The sequence below is a fragment of the Triturus cristatus genome, chromosome 7 (genome assembly GCF_964204655.1).
Source record: "Triturus cristatus chromosome 7, aTriCri1.1, whole genome shotgun sequence".
Classification (NCBI taxonomy): domain Eukaryota; kingdom Metazoa; phylum Chordata; class Amphibia; order Caudata; family Salamandridae; genus Triturus; species Triturus cristatus.
This window is the reverse complement of record NC_140590.1, coordinates 236,206,337-236,226,752: the sequence shown is the minus strand read 5'-3', so window position 1 is coordinate 236,226,752 and position 20,416 is coordinate 236,206,337. Positions and strand designations below refer to the sequence as shown.

General features: G+C 44.3%; 1 protein-coding gene across 1 annotated transcript in view; it reads right to left on the bottom strand.

The window, feature by feature from the left end:
* LOC146809290 (dual specificity tyrosine-phosphorylation-regulated kinase 1B-like) overlaps positions 1-20,416 on the bottom strand; it is a 368,762-nt gene that overhangs the window by 106,078 nt on the left and 242,268 nt on the right. Inside the window, exons 4-6 of the mRNA XM_085616098.1 lie at positions 11,951-12,139; positions 11,181-11,328; positions 7,092-7,378 (exon numbers count right to left, since the gene is read on the bottom strand). Of these exons, the coding sequence (XP_085472224.1) occupies positions 7,092-7,378; positions 11,181-11,328; positions 11,951-12,139 (624 nt within the window). The remainder of the gene's footprint in view (positions 1-7,091; positions 7,379-11,180; positions 11,329-11,950; positions 12,140-20,416) is intronic.

The window sequence follows — 20,416 nt, the reverse complement described above, 5'->3', positions numbered from 1 at the left end:
ACATGCCACTGAACCTTATATTTCTCAGTCAAAAGAAAAGGATTATGTTACTCACCCTGTAAGCATCTGTTCTTGGCATGTAGAGCTGTAGACTCACATGCTTTGCATACTCCTGCCATCTAGTGTTGGGTCCTGATGTTTGAAAGTTGCTTTTATTCAAAGAACTATTTTCCAGTCATGAAGCAAGGCAACTCCTCCTTTCAGTGATAGTGTGCAAGGGCATCGACTCCATTGTTAGATTGTTTTCCTGCAAGAGAGTGAGAATTAAGTGTAGTATAGAGATGGCCATGCATGTAGAATGTATGTAATAAGAACCATAGGTGTCCGGGGAGGAGAGAGGGAGCATGTGAATCTACAGCTCTACATGCCAAGAACAGATGCTTACAGGTTTAGTAACAAACCATTAGAAGGAATGAATACTGTAGATACACATGCTTTTCATAGACTTTATAGCAGTAACCTCCAAAAGCGGTGACTAACCAGTGGGCATTGCAGTCGTTTGAAAAAGTGTTTTTAGAACTGCTTGACCTACATTGGCTTGTTGATGTGCTAATACATCCACACAATGTTTGGTAAGTGTGTGGTGTAGACTATGTAGCTGCTTTACAAATGTCAGCTATAGTAATGCTACCAAAGGCCATAGATGCTCCTATTTTACATGTAGAATGTGATCCATGAATAATAGATGGTTATTTTAGCATTAATATAGCATGTTTGGATACATTTAACAATCCATAGAGAAATGTCAAATTTAGAGATAGGTTTTCCTTTATGAGGGGGAGCAAAAGCAACAAACAGTTGTGTGAAAATCTTTTGTTCTATCAATATAATACAATATTGTTCTTTTGACATCTAATGTAGTGCGCTTTCTGCTACTGAAGGAGGTTGAAGGAAAAAAAACAGGTAACTCAAACGAGCGGTTAATTGTGAAACAGACTACTTTTGGAAGAAACGTGGGGTTAGTTCGAAGAACCACTCTTTATGGAGCTGGAAGAATGGTTCTTCTAAAGTTAGTTCCTAAAGCTCACCGACAGGTCTTAGTTAAGTGATAGCAATCAGGAAATTGCAGTGGACAATTGTGCAATGGTTCAAAAGGTGGACGCACAAGTCTTGTTAGAACAAAATTAAGGTTCCGTGCAGGTGCAGGCGGCACTTTTGGTGGTACTACTCTTTTAAGGCCTTCCATAAAGGCTTTAGTGACTGGTATTTTAAATAGAGATAAGTGTTGTCTGTTTTGAAGATATGGCACTACTTCGGCAAGGTGTAGACGTATGGATGTGTAGGCAAGGCCTGCACATTGTAGATGCAGTAGATGACAAAGAATTTGTTGTATACAAGGATCTGATGGATCAATGGTTTGGTCAATACAACATATAACCAACCTTTTCAATTTGGCTGCATTGCATGCTCTAGTAGCAGGCTTACTTGCTTCTTTAAGAATTGTCATACAATCTTGCGGTAGATGTAGGTATCCAAACTCCGACATCAGGAGCCAAATCGCTAGGTTGAGCTCCCTGGGGTTTGGATGTCTAATTTCTCCAAGATTTTGAGTAAGGTTTGAGGGGATGTGAAGCTTCTGATGTGGAACTACGGAGAGTTCTAGAAGTGTGGTGAACCATGGTTGACAAGCCCATGTGGGACCTGCTGATGAGGGGTGTTTTTCTGAGCTTCCGAACCAGAAATGGAAGAGGGAGAGGCGGAAAAGCGTAAGCAAATATACCTGATCATTTCATCCATAGGGCAGTACCTTTGGACAGAGTGTGGGAACCTGGAGACGAAGTTTGGGCCTTTTGCATTCTCTGCTGTTGTGAAGAGATCTGTGGAACCCCCCAATTCGTGGAAGAATGGGAGAACTTGAGGGTTGAGTTCCCATTCGTGGACTTTTTGGCGCATTCTGCTGAGAATGTCGGCAAATTTGTTGTCTGTCCTTGGAAGGTGTTCTGCTAGCAGTTGGATTTTGTGATGTACTGCCAAATGGTCTGAGAGAGGAGTGATAGTGGAGAAGTTTGGCTCACTGGTTAGAGGAGGCATACCCTGAAGCAGAGGTCAGACCCGGGACCAGGGTTCAATTCCCGACGCGGCAGGGTCTGAGCCCAAGTGTCCACGGACTCGATAATTCTCACTTCGGTGCCTACTCGAATCATGGGTTCACACTGTGCAACTCTGGGCAATAGCTTGCTTAATCTTCACTGCGGCCCCCCCCCCCCCCCCCCCCCCCCCCCCCCCCCCGCGGCGGGATGCCTGGCTTTCACCTTGGGGATGCCCAGTACGGGTTATCTCACAGGAAAAAAGCCAGGACGGGTTCCCAATGCAAGTGCCGAGATGCCCAAGGGTAAGTCGAGCGCTATATAAGAACACAAATACATACATACATACATAATTGTAGAGTGTGTGTTCCCACCACCCCCCGTTTTTGTACATTATACATAGCTGTCATTGTCCGTCTGGAGTAAGTCAACTTTCCCTACCTATTAGGTGAGGTAGATAGGCTTTGAGCACTAGATGAACCGCTAAAAGGTCTAGGTAGTTGATGTGGAGACCTTTGTGTTTGGTATCCCAGAGACCCTGAACGATTAGATGTTTTAGATGGGCACCCCACCCTGTAACGGATACATCCACTGTGAGCACAACTTGTGGAACAGGGTCGATAAAGAGCCACCCTTTTGACAGGTTTTGGGTATTCCACCACTGCAGAGAGCGATGGGTTTGGCCAACACTATATCTTTTAGTTGACACTGTGATTGATTAAATTGTCGTGCTAAGAATTCCTGTAGAGGACACATGTTTAATCTTGCATGAGATACTATGGCAATGCATTATGCCATCATCCCTAAACGTTGCATGAAAGTTCTTACTGTTCGATATTGGTTGCTTTGAAAATGTAGTAACAGTGTTTTGAAAATTGTGAATTTGAGCTGCATTGGAATAGGCTAAACCTGTTTGAGTGTTTAGGATAGCTCTGAGATAGAGTTGCAGCTCTGTAGGTTGAAGATGGGATTTTTGCAGATTGATTGTGAATCCAATTTATTGTAATTTGAGTGTGTGGTATAAACTTGAGATGTGTGTTAGCTATGATGAGTCAATCGTCTAGATAGATAATGGAAGGCATGAATTTGTTGTCTTCTTAGATGTGCTGCTGCTGCTACTACTGCCAGACATTTAGTGAATACTCTGGGTGCTGAAGTTACTCGAAATGGCAGCACTTTGAGTTGATGTTTTCCTGCTACCACAAATCTTGGGTATTTGTGATATGCTGGGTTTATAGAGATGTGACAGCATGCGTCCCTTTAAGTCTAGCGCTGACAAAGTCGCTTTGTTGTAAAAGACGAAGCACCTGTTGAAGTGTGACCATAGGGAAGTGTTCGGAAAGTATGAATAATTTAGAGGCCTGAGATCTAATATTGACCACAGAGAACTGTCCTTTTTTGGGATTAGGAAGTAAAGTGAATAAACCCCTGATCCTTGGTGTTGTATTGGAACTGGTTCTATAACGTTTGTTAAGAGCTTGTACCCCTTGTTTGATCAGTTGTTGGTGCTCTAGAGAGTTGGTGAATGTGAGGTGGAAAATTGGGAGGACTGCTTATGAGGGTCAGGCAATAACCATGTTTGATAATATCCAAAACCCATTTGTCTGATGTTATTGATTGCCAAATGGGAAGAAATTGATATAGTCTTCCCCTGACAGGTGTATGATGATCGGGGGAAATTGTTATGAAGTCACTGTTTGTTGGGAGATGGAGAGGCACGTGTTGGGGTACCTTTACCGCTGCCTTTAAAATTGTTCCCTCTGTAAGTGCTTTGTAAAATCCTCTAGAGGGGGAGGATTGGCTCTATGGTTTATAGGAATGTGTGTTGGCATCTGTGGAGGTATTTTTCAAACCTGCCCTATAAAATGAGCAGCGAAAGGAATCTGTTAGAGGGTGACATAGCGCCCCCATAGATTTTGCTACTTTTGTATCTTTCTTCAAGTGATTCATCCACTTGAGGACCAAACCGATGTTCCTTGTCTAATGGAAAATTTAGTACGGTTTGTTGTACTTCTGGTTTGAAACCAGAGATTCGCAACCATGTGTGTCGTCCAAAGATAATACTAGTGTTGACTCCTCTAGCTGCAGTATCAGCAGCATGTAACACATCTAAAATAGGAATTAGTTTTTCCTCTTGTACTAATTTGTGCCCTCTTTTTCTGTGTTCTTCTGGGAGATATTGAAGTAAGTCTTCCATTTCGTACCTGTTGGCACTGTCATATCTAGCCAAAAGACATTGTGTACTGGCTATACGCCAGTGGTTTGGCTGATTGTACAGCCACCCTTTTACCTGAGGCATCTATTAGTTTGGACTCTTTGTCCGAGAGGAGGTGCATCCTCTGTAGTTTGCAAAGTTGCTCATTTACGAACACTGGATACAACCAAGGAATCCAAAGGAAGCTGGCCCTTAATAAAAATTGGATCAGATGGTGGTGGGTTCATATTTGTTTTCCACCCTAGGTGTTATAATACGTGCCCTCACTAGATCCTTAAAAATGTCCTCAGCATGCCTCATCATACCTTTAAACATATGTAATGACTCGTGTGTGGTTCCTAATGTTTCGAATAAGAAATCTTCTAATGATTTCTTAAGTAAAGCAACTCCATGGTATGTAGCTGCCCTGGCAATTAACTCCTGCTATGCGGTGTTGTCATCAGGAGGGGAAGGTTTAGCAGGGTATAGATCCAAGTGTGTATCTGTAGGAGGATCGATATTGTAATCATTCCATGGATCTGGAGGTTGTCCATGATTGTCATCCCCATCCCCTGTATCAGGATCTTTATTTGGAGAGCCTTGTGGTGTGATGTCTAGAGGGCCTCCTGGTGGTACAGTGGGTACTGGTGAAGAGGGTGGAGGGTATGACGAGGGCTAGTAGCCATGTCCCAAGAGGGATTTTATATCCAGAGTATTTTTCTTTTGGAGGATGGTATCACTGGTTTTGCTGTAATAGGTCCAGTGTCAGTTTTTATATGCGTTTTGTTCTTTTTTGGATCCTTTTTTTTTCTGCATGGTCTCCAAAATTGGCTGTGGGGGCTTCTGAATAGTATCTTTGTTTCAGTGCTGACATTTTCGGTGCAGAGCTGGATTTAACTTTGTCTTTTGAAGCTGAATCTTTAGATGGCGTACTATCTTAACTCGAGCCGGAAGGCTTGACTTACGCATTCGGTGCCGAGCCAGAGGGCGGGGCATTAGAAGTCTAGGTGCCTACTATGGCCAGATGTAAGTGGTGGCCTGGAAGCTTTATGTTTTATAGAAGCAGGTTTTGTGGGTAAAGGGGCTTCAGTACTCACAGCACCTTGACTGGCTGGTAAGTCTTGGGACTCCAATTCTATCTCGAGCTCGGAATCTGAATCTTGAACGGAGAAGGCTTAGTCTTCCTTCGCAGAAGACGGGGGTCTTTTCGATGTTTTGTCGCTGCATTTCTTTCTTACGAGCCTGGGGGTCTCTGAGGATCTTTTTCGAGCGGACTGATTAACAAGCATCGCAGATTCCTTCTGTGTGCTTTGGAGATGGACACAAGTTACATATTTTGTGAAGGTGGTTGCGCAGATATCTGGAGTGGCACCGAGGCAAAATTAGAATGGTTTCCGTTCTATTGGCAGATTTACTCGATATTGATCTCTCGAGTGGAAGTGAAAGAACAGGCTAGGTCCAAAAGCCGTGGTCGGAATTTCGATGATTCAACTATGATAGTTTTCTGATTTTTGAAAACACAGAGGATGGAAAAATGCATTTGAAACAATACCGACGAGGATACAGTGGGTTGCGATCCAAGGAGATTCCGTAATCTATCAATGGAGTCGATACCCGTGCGCACTATCACCGAAAGGAGGAGTCACCTTCACTTGTGACTGGAAAAGACTTCTTCAAAGAACAACAACTTGCAAACAACCGGACCCAACACTAGATTGCAGGAGAATGCAAAGCATGTGCATCTACAGCACACATGCATCAAACATGCTTTTACAAATGTGAGAGAAGCCACTATTTTGATTTTGTTAAACTCCAGCAAGGACCAGAAGCAATGCTCATATCACCAAATACCCTTGATAAATGTTATGTTATGTTACTGGGTATTTGTTGAGCGCGCGGCTACTACCATTCTGGAAGATGCACAGTATGAATTTTACAACAAGCAGCTCCACAGAAGTCTAGCAAGTACAAAATGAGGGGAGAGGGAAAGATGTTAAGGTCTGAACACACAAGAGAAGAAAACAGGGAACCCAACACATGGAGGTACAGCTGAAGGTGTCGTCAACACAAGCCCTAGACGGGGTCGTGGAGATAGGATGAGGCATGAGAAATGAGAGCAGAGTTAAGAAAAGAATAGGACAGTGAAAGCAACAAATGGGGGTCCTGATGGTGGACCTACTTAAAAGAAACAAAAAAACTTGATTCACAGCACGCTGTCTTACAAAGGGATTGTGAAAGAGTGTTAATATTTGCTGCGATAAAATTACTCCTAGATGTGGACCAAATGTGTGACTTTTTCAAGATTTCATGAATACCTTGCACACTCATGGATGTCTAAGACTACTAGGAAAACTCGCCACCACAAATTGTATGCTCGTTAATGCTTGGAGCATTTCAAATTGTAGAAGTTCCGTATCCTTAGTTCACCTTCGGAACATAAAAATCCACCTTGTCAGATTCTGTGGAACCAAAACTGGGATTTTATACAACAGCGGTATTTTTACATACTTATATTTAACTTAAAAACAGAGAATGCTTTGCGAATTAGGCCCACAGTTGATAGAATATGATGAAAAAATTAAATTTAAGAATTTGCACATATTTCCTGTAACCACTTATTTCTGTTGACTATGTATAATTCAGGAATAATGCAGGAATGCTCGTACAGTTAAACAGCTGCTTAAATTACAAGTTAGGGCATGTTTTGTTAAAACTTAAGTTGTACATATAGAACAGTATTGGCCCAAAATTCCTAAGCATGTACTTCATCATACAAAATTACACATTGTCAATCCAGGGTGCGTCTACAAAGCATTTGCTTCCTAACTAGGAATCAATCTTCTGTTTTCGAAAACCAGGCTTGTACATACCCTTTGCCCCAGCTGGCAGGAACTACCAAAGTCCACAATTTTTATGGCACTACGTTTGGGGTTACAAAGTAAAATGTTCTCAGGTTTCAGGTCACAATGGATGATGCTGAGTTCAGGAGTGGCCAGAAATAGGAGAGCCGTGCACAGTTGCTGGGCAAACTTGCGAGTGAGATTTAAAGATACCCCACGGAAGTTGGTGTTACGAAGAAGGTCATATAAATTGTAGGAGAGAAGCTCAAACACCAGACAGAGATGATTTCGGAACATGAAGTGCCGTTTCAAATGCACTGCAAAAGAAACAAAACAGAATTTTAAGAAAGGTAAAACTGTACTTTTATTATTAAAATTATTGCTGCCACACATGCATATATGTATTACAATCCACAAGTACTGTAACTGTAATCAAAAAATAAAAATCGAAAACCATATATATGGCTATGACTCACAAATAAAATTTCCTAAACAGCACATGTAATAGTAACCCGTGAATGTCTGACACGAGGTTCTCTTGTGTATGACAGATATATAAAGCGAAACATAGGCCAGCTATGGAAGAGAGATTATGCGGTCATATTGGGGTAGAGGCCCTGCAAATCGCTTAAAATTCCTTCCTGCGACGAGTCATTTCAGTACCGCAAAGCATCCCGTCCTACGTTGTGCATGAAGAGCTGAGGATGCCTTTTCTTTCAGACAAATTGGCTTTCTGTCCACTAGTATTGTGGTTAAAGATTTGGGCTAAGCAAGAAAACGCACTTAGCAAAGACATTTTAAAGGATTGTCTTTCTCTTGACCACGTCATACGCATCCAATGGCTACAGTATATAAGAATAGGCCTCTGTAGACAAGGTAGGGCAGTACTATTTGACAACGCCGAGCTGATATGCAAGAGGGACCTTGCCTGGGCTAAAGTGTATTTCAAGTAGGAGCCATAATGAAAGAGAGGAAACGGCTGTGTAAGCCCAGCATGCGTAGGTACATTGCGCTAAAAACTGTACCAAAAACTGAACCATATCTTGTAGGGCTTAAAAGCATTCATGATCGCTTTTTTGTTTTTAAGAGATTTCGGCTTGATCTTGTTCACTATCTCCTGGCACAACCAGGAGATAGTGCCTCATACCCTGTGGTTGACGGTCAGTCTCCTCTGGACATGGTGCACTTTTTAATGTTTTGAAGTTTTTATGCAGCTTCCAGAAAGTTAATTATTGTCCCTATTCTTAAAAAGGCTTGTTTTAGGAGGGTGAGACCAGCTTTTATTTTTTTTAAACTCCTCTCTAAGGATACTATTTTTGCATGCTTCACCTTTTACGTGTTGCTGTTAGACTTGGGTCAAGTTGCAACTTATCTTGCCATCGGGATTCATGAACTTTTACCCAGTAATTAGACTACCTTCGATGTACTGTATTGTGTATTTGTAATCTGGTGATGTTTTATCACTGTTCGTATGACTTACGGTTTTACTTGGAAAACCGAATAAAGTTTTTGATGATTATGACAGTCACCCATCAGAGCTGGTAAACAAAACCAAGTTCTCTGTACATAAATACCCTCAGCAACAACATCGCAAAGCAAAAGACCACAAAGGGCAGAAAGGCCTTTTATTGTCAGGCAAACTCACTCCTTTATTCACTTTCAGATGGAACTGAAGATTTATCTCTTCAAATATTCTCATCCTTGTGTAAATTTCACTAGATTCTGGACCCTCAGAAAATAATATCTTAAACCCTGCACTACTAATGGTCTGCCTCTATATATACACATCTCTGTATCCCCTGGTCTGCTCTTAATTTTGTCCATCGAAAGAAAATGTAACATACATGCATTCCTGTTTCTGCATCGTAGATATCTTAATTGAGTCAAACACTAGAATATTCTCCCGACGCATTTTGGGGAACTCCTTTTTACATAGCTTTCTTCCATGAGAACAGCAGGATCAGTTTATATGACTATTAATGAAGATCCTATGATGCAGAACTTGTTAATATATACAGGAGGATACATAACAGGCAATAGCAAATACAACAGGTCTCACTTTTGGCACTCTTTAGGTTTGTCAATCGTTTTAGCTATGCTGTACAGTTTCCAGGATACTGTGCAGCATGGCTAAAAAGAGAGGGGGGGAAAAAGCCTTTGATGTGGCAGACAGTTTAATTTTGTAGGCGTTCACAATAAGCATGGGCACACTTACCAAACGCAACCATTTTTTAGTCTGCACTAAAATGGTGGTTTTGAAGATTGTGTTCCATCAGTATGGGAATGGTGCGATCTTTCTTCAGGCCCTCGATGAGACGGGCTCTGGTGTATAGGAGGAGTATAGGGACTGCCAGTGAGAAGTGTGGGAGACTATGGAGTAGGGCATTACCACATCCAGATGAGAGAGTACAAGGGCTTAAATAGTATTTCTGAAGGTGCTTTCTGGAAAAAATTGTTTTGACTTAGACAAGAGCTGGTACCAAGCAGTCTTTTTTTACGCGGTGCATTACTTGAGGGTGAGGTTGTTTGCCTGAGCGCATCAAAGTGGCATTCGGTAAAAGTTGAAGTTTTAAGCGGTCAATGTTCAGATCATTGAAGACTGGTTTGCACTCCATCTTGTTCCAAGATTTACATGCTGCCCTTGGGTTATCATGCAATATTATCCCACTGTGAAAGTGGGAGTAAAATGTAGATCATTAAAAATATGTATAAAGAGGTGTTTCTACCTGGCATCAAGATTCTGGAACCACTGATCTGGACCTTCGATTCCTCAGATGCGGCTGCTGACGAGGGGATTGGCATCCAAGGAACTTTCACCATCAGAAATCTTCAGTGGTGGCTTTGATGGTGCATTTGGCCTTATAGTGTAGTGGAAGCGGAGACGCTTACCACCCTTTGGGTCTTTAGGGTTTGAGGGCGGGGAAGGAGTGAGGTTGGGACTCTTGGTTCTCAATGCCCTTGGATGTGGCCTTGGTTGACTTTAAAGGCTTGTCCAGATGCCGGTCAGAGCCCGAAGGCAGTGGGCATGCGGGCTCAGCCTTTTGTGCCCAGCTAGGGACTCCATGACAGACTCCGTGGAAGAAGTACTCTACATTCGTGTAGGACCATTTGTGCTTGGAGGCGTGGGTTTCGTGGACAGATGGTGTACGTACAAACTTAAGTGTGGTCTTCATACAAGAGTCGGTGATCTTCAGTACCGGACTGACATCTTGTAGCTCCTCTAGGTCGGATAGACTCAAAGAGCCCCATTCGGGGCTGAGCTGCCTGCATTGCTGGAATCCAGGATAAACTGGCCTCTTCACGTTCGACACCAACTAGATCTTCCCTGAAGATATCTGAAGTCTGAGTATGTCTGCTGGTGCATCTTATGCTGAGCCTAGCGCCTTTCCCTTTAATAAATTAGGGGTTTCTTCTAACGGAAGGGGAGGCAGAACTTACAGGAGGTGGATTCATGGTTGGAGGAAAGAAGTTGTAGACGTTACAACGGTCTCACCACAGATATTTAAAACTGCACTGGGGGCTATGTTAGAAGAGAATCCATTGCATCACTCCCTTACAGTCTGCATTCTCTGGTGTTGAGGGCTGATGAAAAGCAAATGGTCGCCAAAGGGCGAATGAAGGCCGGAGGCCTCTGGGGCATGGAGAGTTGTCCGTCAATGCCTTTGAGGGGTTATGTGCAATGGAAGTGTGAAGGGACGTCGAGAAGAGAACTGGTTATCCCAACGAGTCTGCATCGAAAACTAACCATGTGGGCCCAAAATACATGTTAAGGATTTGTAGTGTTCAGAACCTTCTCTGTAAACATCAAAACCCGATAGCAGGGGGAAAAAACAATTGAGTCTGTACCATGCACATTCCCCAATATGGGAGGAGTCGCATCATCTGGTGACTCGAAAGACCTCCAAGAAGAAAGACAACTTGCAAACGTCTGAGCCCAACACTACAAGGCAGGTGTATGCAGAGCCACGCAAGGGAGAAACATTTCCTTTATTAAGGTTTGATGTCAAGTGTCCCCTTTTCCTTTGATAAAATTAAGATTATCAGTAATGGATTTTACCAGTTTATAGAGCATAATACCAAGTAACATATTTGCTGTTTTGTGAATACATATGTGCTTACCTATGTAATACTTCATTTCAGTATCATGTTTGTTCATAAGCTCAAGTAGCCGCAGCTCAATTTGGGCTTGGTTCAAAAACGCTTTCTTGTTCTTAATGATTTTAATAGCCACCCATTCCTGATCATGGTGATCATAAGCCTTCACTACCTGAAAAGGAACGGAAACATGCCATATCAAAACTAAATACTTGTTAAGCCAGTCAGTTGGTCTTTATTTCGATTATCAAATCATTAAAGACATCGAACATCAGTTAAAAAATCTAAGAATTCATAATATAAACCATTTGATACAATCATACAGAAGAACTTTTAAAACTTGTAACAAACAAAATCGCAAGAATAAGACACTTGACATAAAAAGATAAAAAGATAAAACCGGATAAGATTGATTTACATTAATCCACTAATATACCACATAGGAAATATTTCACAATTTGACACACTACAACACCGGCTCTGTAGAGGGAAGTGAAATTCGTGTGCATAGACAAAAAACTAAAACAGCTATAAGCTTCATAAGTACTAAAATTGTTAATAAAAATTGTCACAGCTATAGTGTCCTTGCCATTTTTGCTCGAATGGCTTTGTTAGGCAATAATCAGTGCCTCTGGATATACCACAGAAGTACTACCAGAATAAAGTCCTCTGAATATACATAAGTAGTACCAGAAAACAGTACACTGTAAATGCCAGCAAAGCATTAGCAAAACGAACTTAAGTATCTACAGTGTTTAGAACCAAGATGATAACATCAAGTCTGCATATATTACCTGCCCAAATGAACCCTTTCCGATAAGAGAGTCAATTTCGTATCTGTCCATCCACTTCTCCCCATTCTTCACAATGTAATCATAGTTGTCATCATCGTATCCATCGTTGTAGACCTTTCGCTCCTTTTTCGTGTTGGAGTCCTCAGGTGGGACTTGTTGGGCTCGACGCTTCTTCTTAGCATAGTACACCTGGCATTACAGACAAATATTTTACTATTGACATCACAACTACTTCCACATTATATATTGCTGAACCAAGGTGATGTGAAACCTCCCAGAGGAGTTCAGATCTAGCTTTTAGGTCTCGCTGAGTCAGCGCGCATGCGCTGCTCGGAGACTTTAGTAAGGGCTTTAAAAAATGCCACTGCCAGCTACAGCTTGCAGTGCATGTGTGCGCGCTTCAGCAGAGGTGCCATATGGCGTGATTACTGCTGTGCGCGCATCACTTGCGCACATGCACTGCAAGCTGTGGCCGGCGGTAGCATTTTTAGCTTGCTAATCGCGGCACCGGTGCTTTACTTTTAACATTAAAAGTAAAGCGCCGGTGCCGCGATTATAGCAAAAGTAAAGAAATAGAAACAAACCTATTTCTTTACTTTTGCTATAATCGCGGCACCCGCGCTTTACTTTTAATGTTAAAAGTAAAGCACCGGTGCCGCGATTAGAAAGAAAACAAGCATTGGCATAGCTAACGGGTCTCGCCTTTGGGACCTTATAAGTGTTTAGCCATGCAACAGTTGCATAACTAAATACTTAGAAGGTCCCAAAAGCGAGACCTATTGGCTATGCCAATGCTGGTTTTTAATGCAGCTAGGAAAAGTAAGTATTGCATTCCATTATTCTGCCAGTTCCTGCCAGACAAGACACCCGCAGGCACCAAGATTCCACTATACGCATATATAGTATGGATTATGAAATTTCCCTCCATAGCAAAGGTTTTAAATGAACTGAACGAGAGTGGTGAATAAAGCTCACACTATGTAAAAAGTGGTTCAGACAGCTAATGGTGGCTTTTTCCTTTACCCCATCTTTATGAGTTTATAAGACAATCTCTTGCACTAGAGAGCAGAAACAGGTTACACACACCCTTGGATACCATAAAGATGAATTTCCAAGGATATTCAGCATACGAAGTAATATAATTTAAACTATCAGGAAAATCACCATTTAACATTTGAGTATGACAGTCATATTGTTTTTCCAGACAGATGTCACCATTTTGAAAGCCATCCACTTCCATTGTTCACTGTGCAAGTGAGACCCCAAACATACATAAGTAAAGGGCAGTGTGCAGTACTCCAACAATGTTTTTTTCCCCAAAAGAAAAAAATAAATGTTTGTAAGGGTTAGTTTCATTCTGTGGACTAGTTTCAGTGTAGAACCAAAACAGATCCAAATGACCTAGAATGTACCTAAAAATAGAATGCACAATCTGAATTTGTTTCTGTAATAGTGCCCAGTCAAAATATCAATCCGCAGTCAGTTTGGAAGACAAACCCGAGGTAAAGGCATGCTACCACAGATTTTTAACAATACTTGATGAGGTGGTCCTCAAAACGTACACAAAAGGAATATGCTACTTACCAGTATGCATCTGTTCTTGGCATGTAGAGCTGCAGATCTATACACTGTGCATAGATCGCCATCTGGTGTTGGGCCCGGATGTTTGCAGTTTGTTTTTACTCTTGGAAAGTCTTTGGGAGTCACGAGGTCGGTGACTCCTCCTCTGGTTAGTATTGCGCATGGGCTTCGGCTCCATCCTCAGATTGTTTTTCGCCAGCAGGGAAAGATGGAGCGTAGTAGTAACAGTAAAGAAACCCATGTGTATTGTATCTAAAAAAAATAAGACTGGAACGGATACAGGTAGCCGGGGAGGCGGGTGGGCGTGTATAGATCTGCAGCTCTACATGCCAAGAACAGATGCATACTGGTAAATAGCATATTCTGTTCGAGGCATATGAGCTGCAGATTATACACTGTGCATAGATTATATAGCAGTACCCAACCCTAGCGGCAACAACCGGTATCCGTTGCAGTAGTTTGGAACAGTGTTTTTAGTACAGCTTGGCCCACACTAGCTTGTTGCTTGGTTTGCACATCTACACAGTAATGTTTTGTGAAGGTGTGCGGCGTTGACCATGTCAATGCTTTGCAGATGTCATCTAGTGGTATGTTTCCTAGGAAAGCCATAGAAGCCCCTATCTTCCTTGTAGAGTGGGCTTTAGGGGGAACCAATAGCTTTCGTTTTGCTTTGTGGTAGCAAATCTGTATGCATTTTACAATCCACCTAGCTATCCCTGATTTGGAAATAGGGTTGCCTTTGTGTGGTGGGGAGAAGGAAACAAATAGCTGTTTGGTTTTTCTGAAAGGTTGTGTTCTCTGGATGTAGTAAAGTAAAGCCCTTTTAACATCCAGTGTGTGTAAGGCTCTTTCCGCAACTGTTTGGGGTTGCGAGAAAAAGACTGGTAATTCTACAGACTGGTTTAGATGGAATGGGGAAATGACTTTAGGTAGAAATTTGGGATTGGTGCGGAGTACAACCTTGTTGTGATGCATCTGAAGAAAAGGTTCTTGTATAGTGAGTGCTTGTATTTCACTAACTCTTCTGAGGGAAGTGATGGCCACTAGAAAAGCTGTTTTCCATGTGAGGAATTGCAGCTCGCACTTATGTAATGGTTCGAAAGGGGGTCCCATTAACCGTGTGAGGACTATATTCAAATTCCAAACAGGTGAGGGTGGCACTCTGGGTGGAATTACTCTTTTAAGGCCTTCCATAAAGGCTTTGATGGCAGGCACTTTGAAAAGTGAGAGGTGCTGCCTATTTTGTAAATAGGCAGCAATTGCAGCGAGGTGTAACCGAATGGAGGTATATGCTAGGTTACACCTTTGTAAATGGAGTAAATAACATATAATGTGCTGTATGGATACGTTTAAAGGATTGATTGCTTTGTTGTGGCAGTAAACAAATCTTTTCCACTTTGCTGCATAGCACGCCCTAGTAGTAGGGCGTCTAGCTTCCCTGATAATGTTCATGCAATCAGGGGGAAGGTTAAGGTATCCAAATTCTAGGACCTCAGGAGCCAGATCGCAAGGTTGAGCTGAGCTGGGTCCGGGTGACTGATCTCTCCATGGTTCTGGGTTAGGAGGCAGGGCGAGAAGCGTAGCTTTTGGTGTGGTACTACTGAGAGTTCCAGCAGTGTGGTGTACCACGATTGTCTGGCCCATGTTGGAGCTACTAGGATCAGAGTTAGGGAATGCTGCTGTAGCCTTCGCACCACTAATGGAATTAGTGGGAGAGGTGGAAAAGCGTATGCAAATTTGTTTGACCAGTTCATCCATATCGCATTGCCGTCCGACAATGGGTGTGGATATCTGGCGGTGAAGCTTAGGCATTTTTTGTTTTCGTGGGTGGCAAATAGGTCTATGTGTGGATGCCCCCACTTCTGAAAGAACGGGTGAAGAACCTGTGGGTGAAGTTCCCACTCGTGGATCTGCTGTGTCTGTCTGCTTAGCAGATCTGCCACGGTGTTTTGTACTCCTGGGACGTGTTGGGCTAGGAGAAAAATCTTTTGTGGAATTGCCCATCTCCATATGCTCAGTGCTAACAGAGAGCTGTGGAGAGTGTGTGTGCCCCCCTGTTTTTGAATGTAGTACATGGCAGTCATGTCTGTGCGAATGAGGACTGCGTTGCCTGAAATCTGCGCCTGGAAGGATTTTAGGGCGAGGAAGATCGCCATTAACTCCAGATGGTTGATGTGGAGTAACTTCTGTTGCGGTGTCCATGTGCCCTGTGCTGTGAGATGTAACAGATGAGCTCCCCAGCCGGAGAGCGATGCATCTGCAGTTAGGATTATTTGTGGGACCGGGTCCAGGAACGGTCGACCTCTGGAAAGGTTTGTGGTGTTCCACCACTGCAGAGAGCGATGGGTGCGTCCGTCTACCAACACCAGATCGGTCAGTTGTCCCTGGGCCTGGTTCCACTGGCGCGCCAAGCACTCTTGGAGTGGACGCATTTGGAGTCTTGCATGGGGCACTAAAAAGATGCAAGAGGCCATCATCCCTATGAGCTGCATAAACACTCTTGCCGGGAGAGAGTGTTGAGATAGGAATTTGAGACGCAGCGCCTGTATTTTTGCAATCCTGGCAGGATTGGGATAGGCTATGGCTTTTGAGGTGTCTATGGTGGCACCGAGATATTGTTTTGTGTGAGATGGTACCAGGTGGGATTTTTGATGGTTCACCGTGAAACCTAGCTGGTGAAGTAGTTGGACCGTAGCGGCGGTATGTTGCACACATTGTTGGTAGGACGTGGCTTTTATGAGCCAATCGTCCAGATAGGGGAAGACGCAAATGTGCTGTCTTCTGAGGTGTGCAGCCACTACTGCTAGGCACTTGGTGAAAACCCTTGGTGCTGTTGTTACCCCGAACGGGAGCACCTTGAACTGGTAGTGTTGTCCGTCTACCACAAACCTGAGGTACTTTCTGTGAGACTGGTGTAGTGGGATGTGAAAGTACGCGTCTTTCAAGTCCAGAGTGGTGAGAAAATCGTTCTGGGAGAGAAGTGGAAGAACCTGTTGGAGGGTTACCATGTGAAAATGGTCTGAATTAATGTAGGTGTTTAGAGGTCTGAGATCTAAGATAGGTCGTAGGGTCTCGTCCGTCTTTGGAATTAGAAAGTACAGGGAGTAGACCCCTAAATTGTGCTGATTTATGGGGACCTGCTCTATTGCTCCTTTTTGCAGGAGGGAGATCACCTCTTGTGTTAGTAGCGCAGTATGTTCTTGCGACATAGGGCTGTGCCTGGGTGGAATGTTGGGGGGTGTAGATGTTAATTCTAGGCAATACCCTGACTGAATAATTTGTGTCACCCATCTGTCTGAGGTGATTGTCTCCCAGACGTAAAGGAAATGTTGTAGTCTGCCTCCGACCGGAGTGGAATGGTCTGGAGGGAGCGGGGGAAAGTCATTGGGCAGGAGGTGTGGCAGAGCGGGCAGTATTTGTTTTGCCTCTGCCCTTATTATTATTGCCTCTGTATCCGCCTCTTTGATAACCTTTTGTGAAGGTGACTGAGGAGGGGATTTATAGGACGTGGATGCACTGTCCGAGGAGTAGCCTCTGCCCGTGCCCCGAAAGGAAGAACGGCGAAAGGAGCGCCTGGGAGTCTGTTTGTAGGGCTCCCATAGATTTCGCCGTGTGTATTTTTTTTCATTTTTTCCAGGGCTTCATCTACTTTAGGGCCAAATAGATGATCTTGGTCGAATGGGTGATTTAATATAGAGGCTTGAACCTCTGGCTTAAACCCTGAAACCCTGAGCCAAGCATGGCGACGGAGAAGAACACTTGTGTTTATGGCCCTGGAGGCTGTATCTGCTGCATCTAGGGCACATCGTATCGAGGTATTGGTTATTGTTTTTCCCTCTTGAATAAGTTCATTAGCCCTAGTCTTGTACTTTTCAGGGAGATGGTGCATGATGGTCTCTAGCTCATCATAATGCGCCCTGTCGTATCGGGCCAACAGTGCTTGCGTATTGGCAATACGCCATATATTGGCCGCTTGTGACGCAGTGCGCTTCCCTGACGCATCTAGGAGCTTGGACTCTGTCAGGTGGGGGCACCTCGACTGACGCCTGAGAATTTGAGCGCTTCCTGGCTGTAGATACCACTAGGGAATCTAATGGTGCAGGGCCTTTAATGTAAGAAGGGTCTGTAGGGGCGGCTTTGTATTTTTTCTCTATCCGAGGGTTTAGGTCCCTGGCCCTGACTGGGTCTTTAAAAACTTCAGGGGCATGTTTAATTACGCCCTTTAACATAGGTAGAATGGCAGTGGACCTATGTGTATCGTCAAAGGTGTCTAGGAGGAAATCCTCCTCCACTGGGTCGGTATGCAACTCCACCCCGTGGTAGTGTGCCGCCCGTTGTAACAAATGGTGAAAACCCAAGGAATCTTCAGGAGGGGATGGCCTAGATGGATAAAGGTCATCCTGTGGGACATCTGGGATGTCCGGATTGTTATAATCATCCCATGGGTCTGGAGATCCAGAAGGGGTGGGGTCTTGTGGCACATCTGTTGGATCATAGTAATGGTCCCCCAAATCATCTGGGACAGGAGACAATGTGGGGGGAACGATGAGGTGGAGGGGGTGGAGGTGGGGAGGGTGGAGAAGGTGGGGAAGGCACCCTAAGAGGAGAGGTAGCAATGTCCTTTCTCTTTGGAGGTGGAGGTGGAGTCGGCTTGTCCAAGTGTCTCTTTTTTTAAAACAATGTCAAGTGTCCGGTCTTTGGATCCTTGGTGAGGGTTTTTTGCAAAGGATCCGGTGTGAAGAGTTCCTGCGACACTGGTTGTTCGGTCGGCGCCGAAGGTTTCGGGGCCGACGGTTTTTTAGGTTTGTCGAAGCCGTGCTTCCTGGGAACCTCCGTTTTTTTGGTCGGTGCCGAAGAAGGTCTCGGCACGTGAGTGTCGGTGCCGAGGGCCTTGTGATGTTTGGTCGGCACCGGAGCAGCAGGTTTCAGCACCGAAGACTTCGGTGCCGGGTTCGGTGTGGAGGTGGAGGCCGATTTTTTCTTCGGTGCCAAAGGGTGTTTCTCGGCACCGGTGGCCGGCTGGCTCGAGCCCGAGCTGCCGGAAGGCTTAAAGGCTTCTTTACCGGGCCCGAAGGTGGGGTGTGAGAAGCAATGTCCTTGGTCTTGCCTAGGCCCGGAGGCGAAGGTGTGACCGAAGCCTTTTTCGGTATCGGCGTGGGAATTGTACTCACGACCCGCTGCGCCGGGGTGATGTCCTCCACATCTGAGTCGTCGGCCTCGGAAGCGCTGACGAGGTAGTCGTCCTCCTGTTCTATGTCCTGTTGTCCCGGAGCTTCGACGTCGTCCCCGAAGATGTCGACTGGAGCAGAGGTCGAGGAGTGCGCCATGTTGCGTCTAGCCCATCGATCTCGAATGGTCTTTTTGGAGCGAAAAGACTTGCAGGCGGGACAGTCTCGGGTCTCGTGTTCCGGGGAGAGGCAGAGGTTGCACACCTCATGGAGATCGGTGTGGGGAAACTTGGACCCACATCGAGGGCACTTCTTGAAGGGAGTTCTTTCCATCAGCCGGAATAGGCCCGAAGGCCGCCGTCGACCACCGGAATCGAATAAGTGCCGAAGAGAAGATGAGTAAGATGATTTATATCTTTGAAGAAGCTTGATGAGCGAGGATTTGTGCGTCGATCGGTGAACTGAGAAGTTCGGAACCGGAGCGCGAAGTATTACATCCGAGCCCGATGGCGGAAAAAAACGATCTGAGGATGGAGCCGAAGCCCATGCGCAATACTAACCAGAGGAGGAGTCACCGACCTCGTGACTCCCAAAGACTTTCCAAGAGGAAAAACAAACTGCAAACATCCGGGCCCAACACCAGATGGCGATCTATGCACAGTGTATAGTCTGCAGCTCATATGCCTCGAACACATGTTTTTTGTCTTCTCTAATACAACAGACTCACAACCACCTCTTCCAAGTTATCAAACAGATTTTCTATTGGCCCTAAAAACTCAATTATATTTCATTGCAACCATGGCATGTTAAGGTTTTCTCCAACAAAATAGTTCAGTAGGAAGGGTCATCTGCACCCAATGCAATGTTCAGGATGCCTAGGAACAACTGACGTGTCCATCACTTACACCATACAATGAGGGAAGCTGTTTCGCTACAAACCTCACATATGAATGCCTGCAATCAACACACATCAATATTCATGCAGCATTGATTGGTGAATGCATGCAAGGCTATTTAGTGGGGAATAGGTCTCAGTAAAAACACCAGAGGCTTCTTTTGTTTGGTCAAAAGAGTTGAGAGCCTAAACAGGTTTGTTTACAGTATATATAAGGCACTAGTTAATGTGTACCACACCTTACATAGCATCTTCTGCCCTCTCAGCCCTGTGAGCCTTTCATTTGTAACACAAACCAGCACCTCCAACTAAAAGATGCAACCAGAAACTGTGCAGGAGGTAGAGTTGCTAAATGGAATATTATTGTTGATTATGTAAAATCATATACATTCTATGAGTTTCATTATTTCCATCTAGTGTAATGGATAATTATTGTCAAAACAACCACTAGGTTGGATAAAGAGTGCTAGTTTGGGAAGCAGCAATGGTTAGTTGAAAAGCCAGGTCTTGAGGGTCTTCCTGAAGATGTTCAGGGTGGGGCTAAGTCTGATGTCGAATGGGAGCTTGTTTCAGGTCTTGGCGGCAATGTGGGAGAAGGTTCTCCCACCTGTTCTTGCTCTGCAGATGAGCGGGGCTTTGGCGAGGTCGGCGGATCGGAGGTTTCTCTTGGGTACGTAGTAGGAGATTCTATCGCTGAGATATTGGGGTTCAGTGTTGTGGAGGCATTTATAGGCGTGTGTGAGTATCTTGAAGGTTACTCTCCTCAACAGGGAGCCAGTGGAAATTATGCAGGTGTTGGGTGATGTGTTCGAGTCGAGGGAT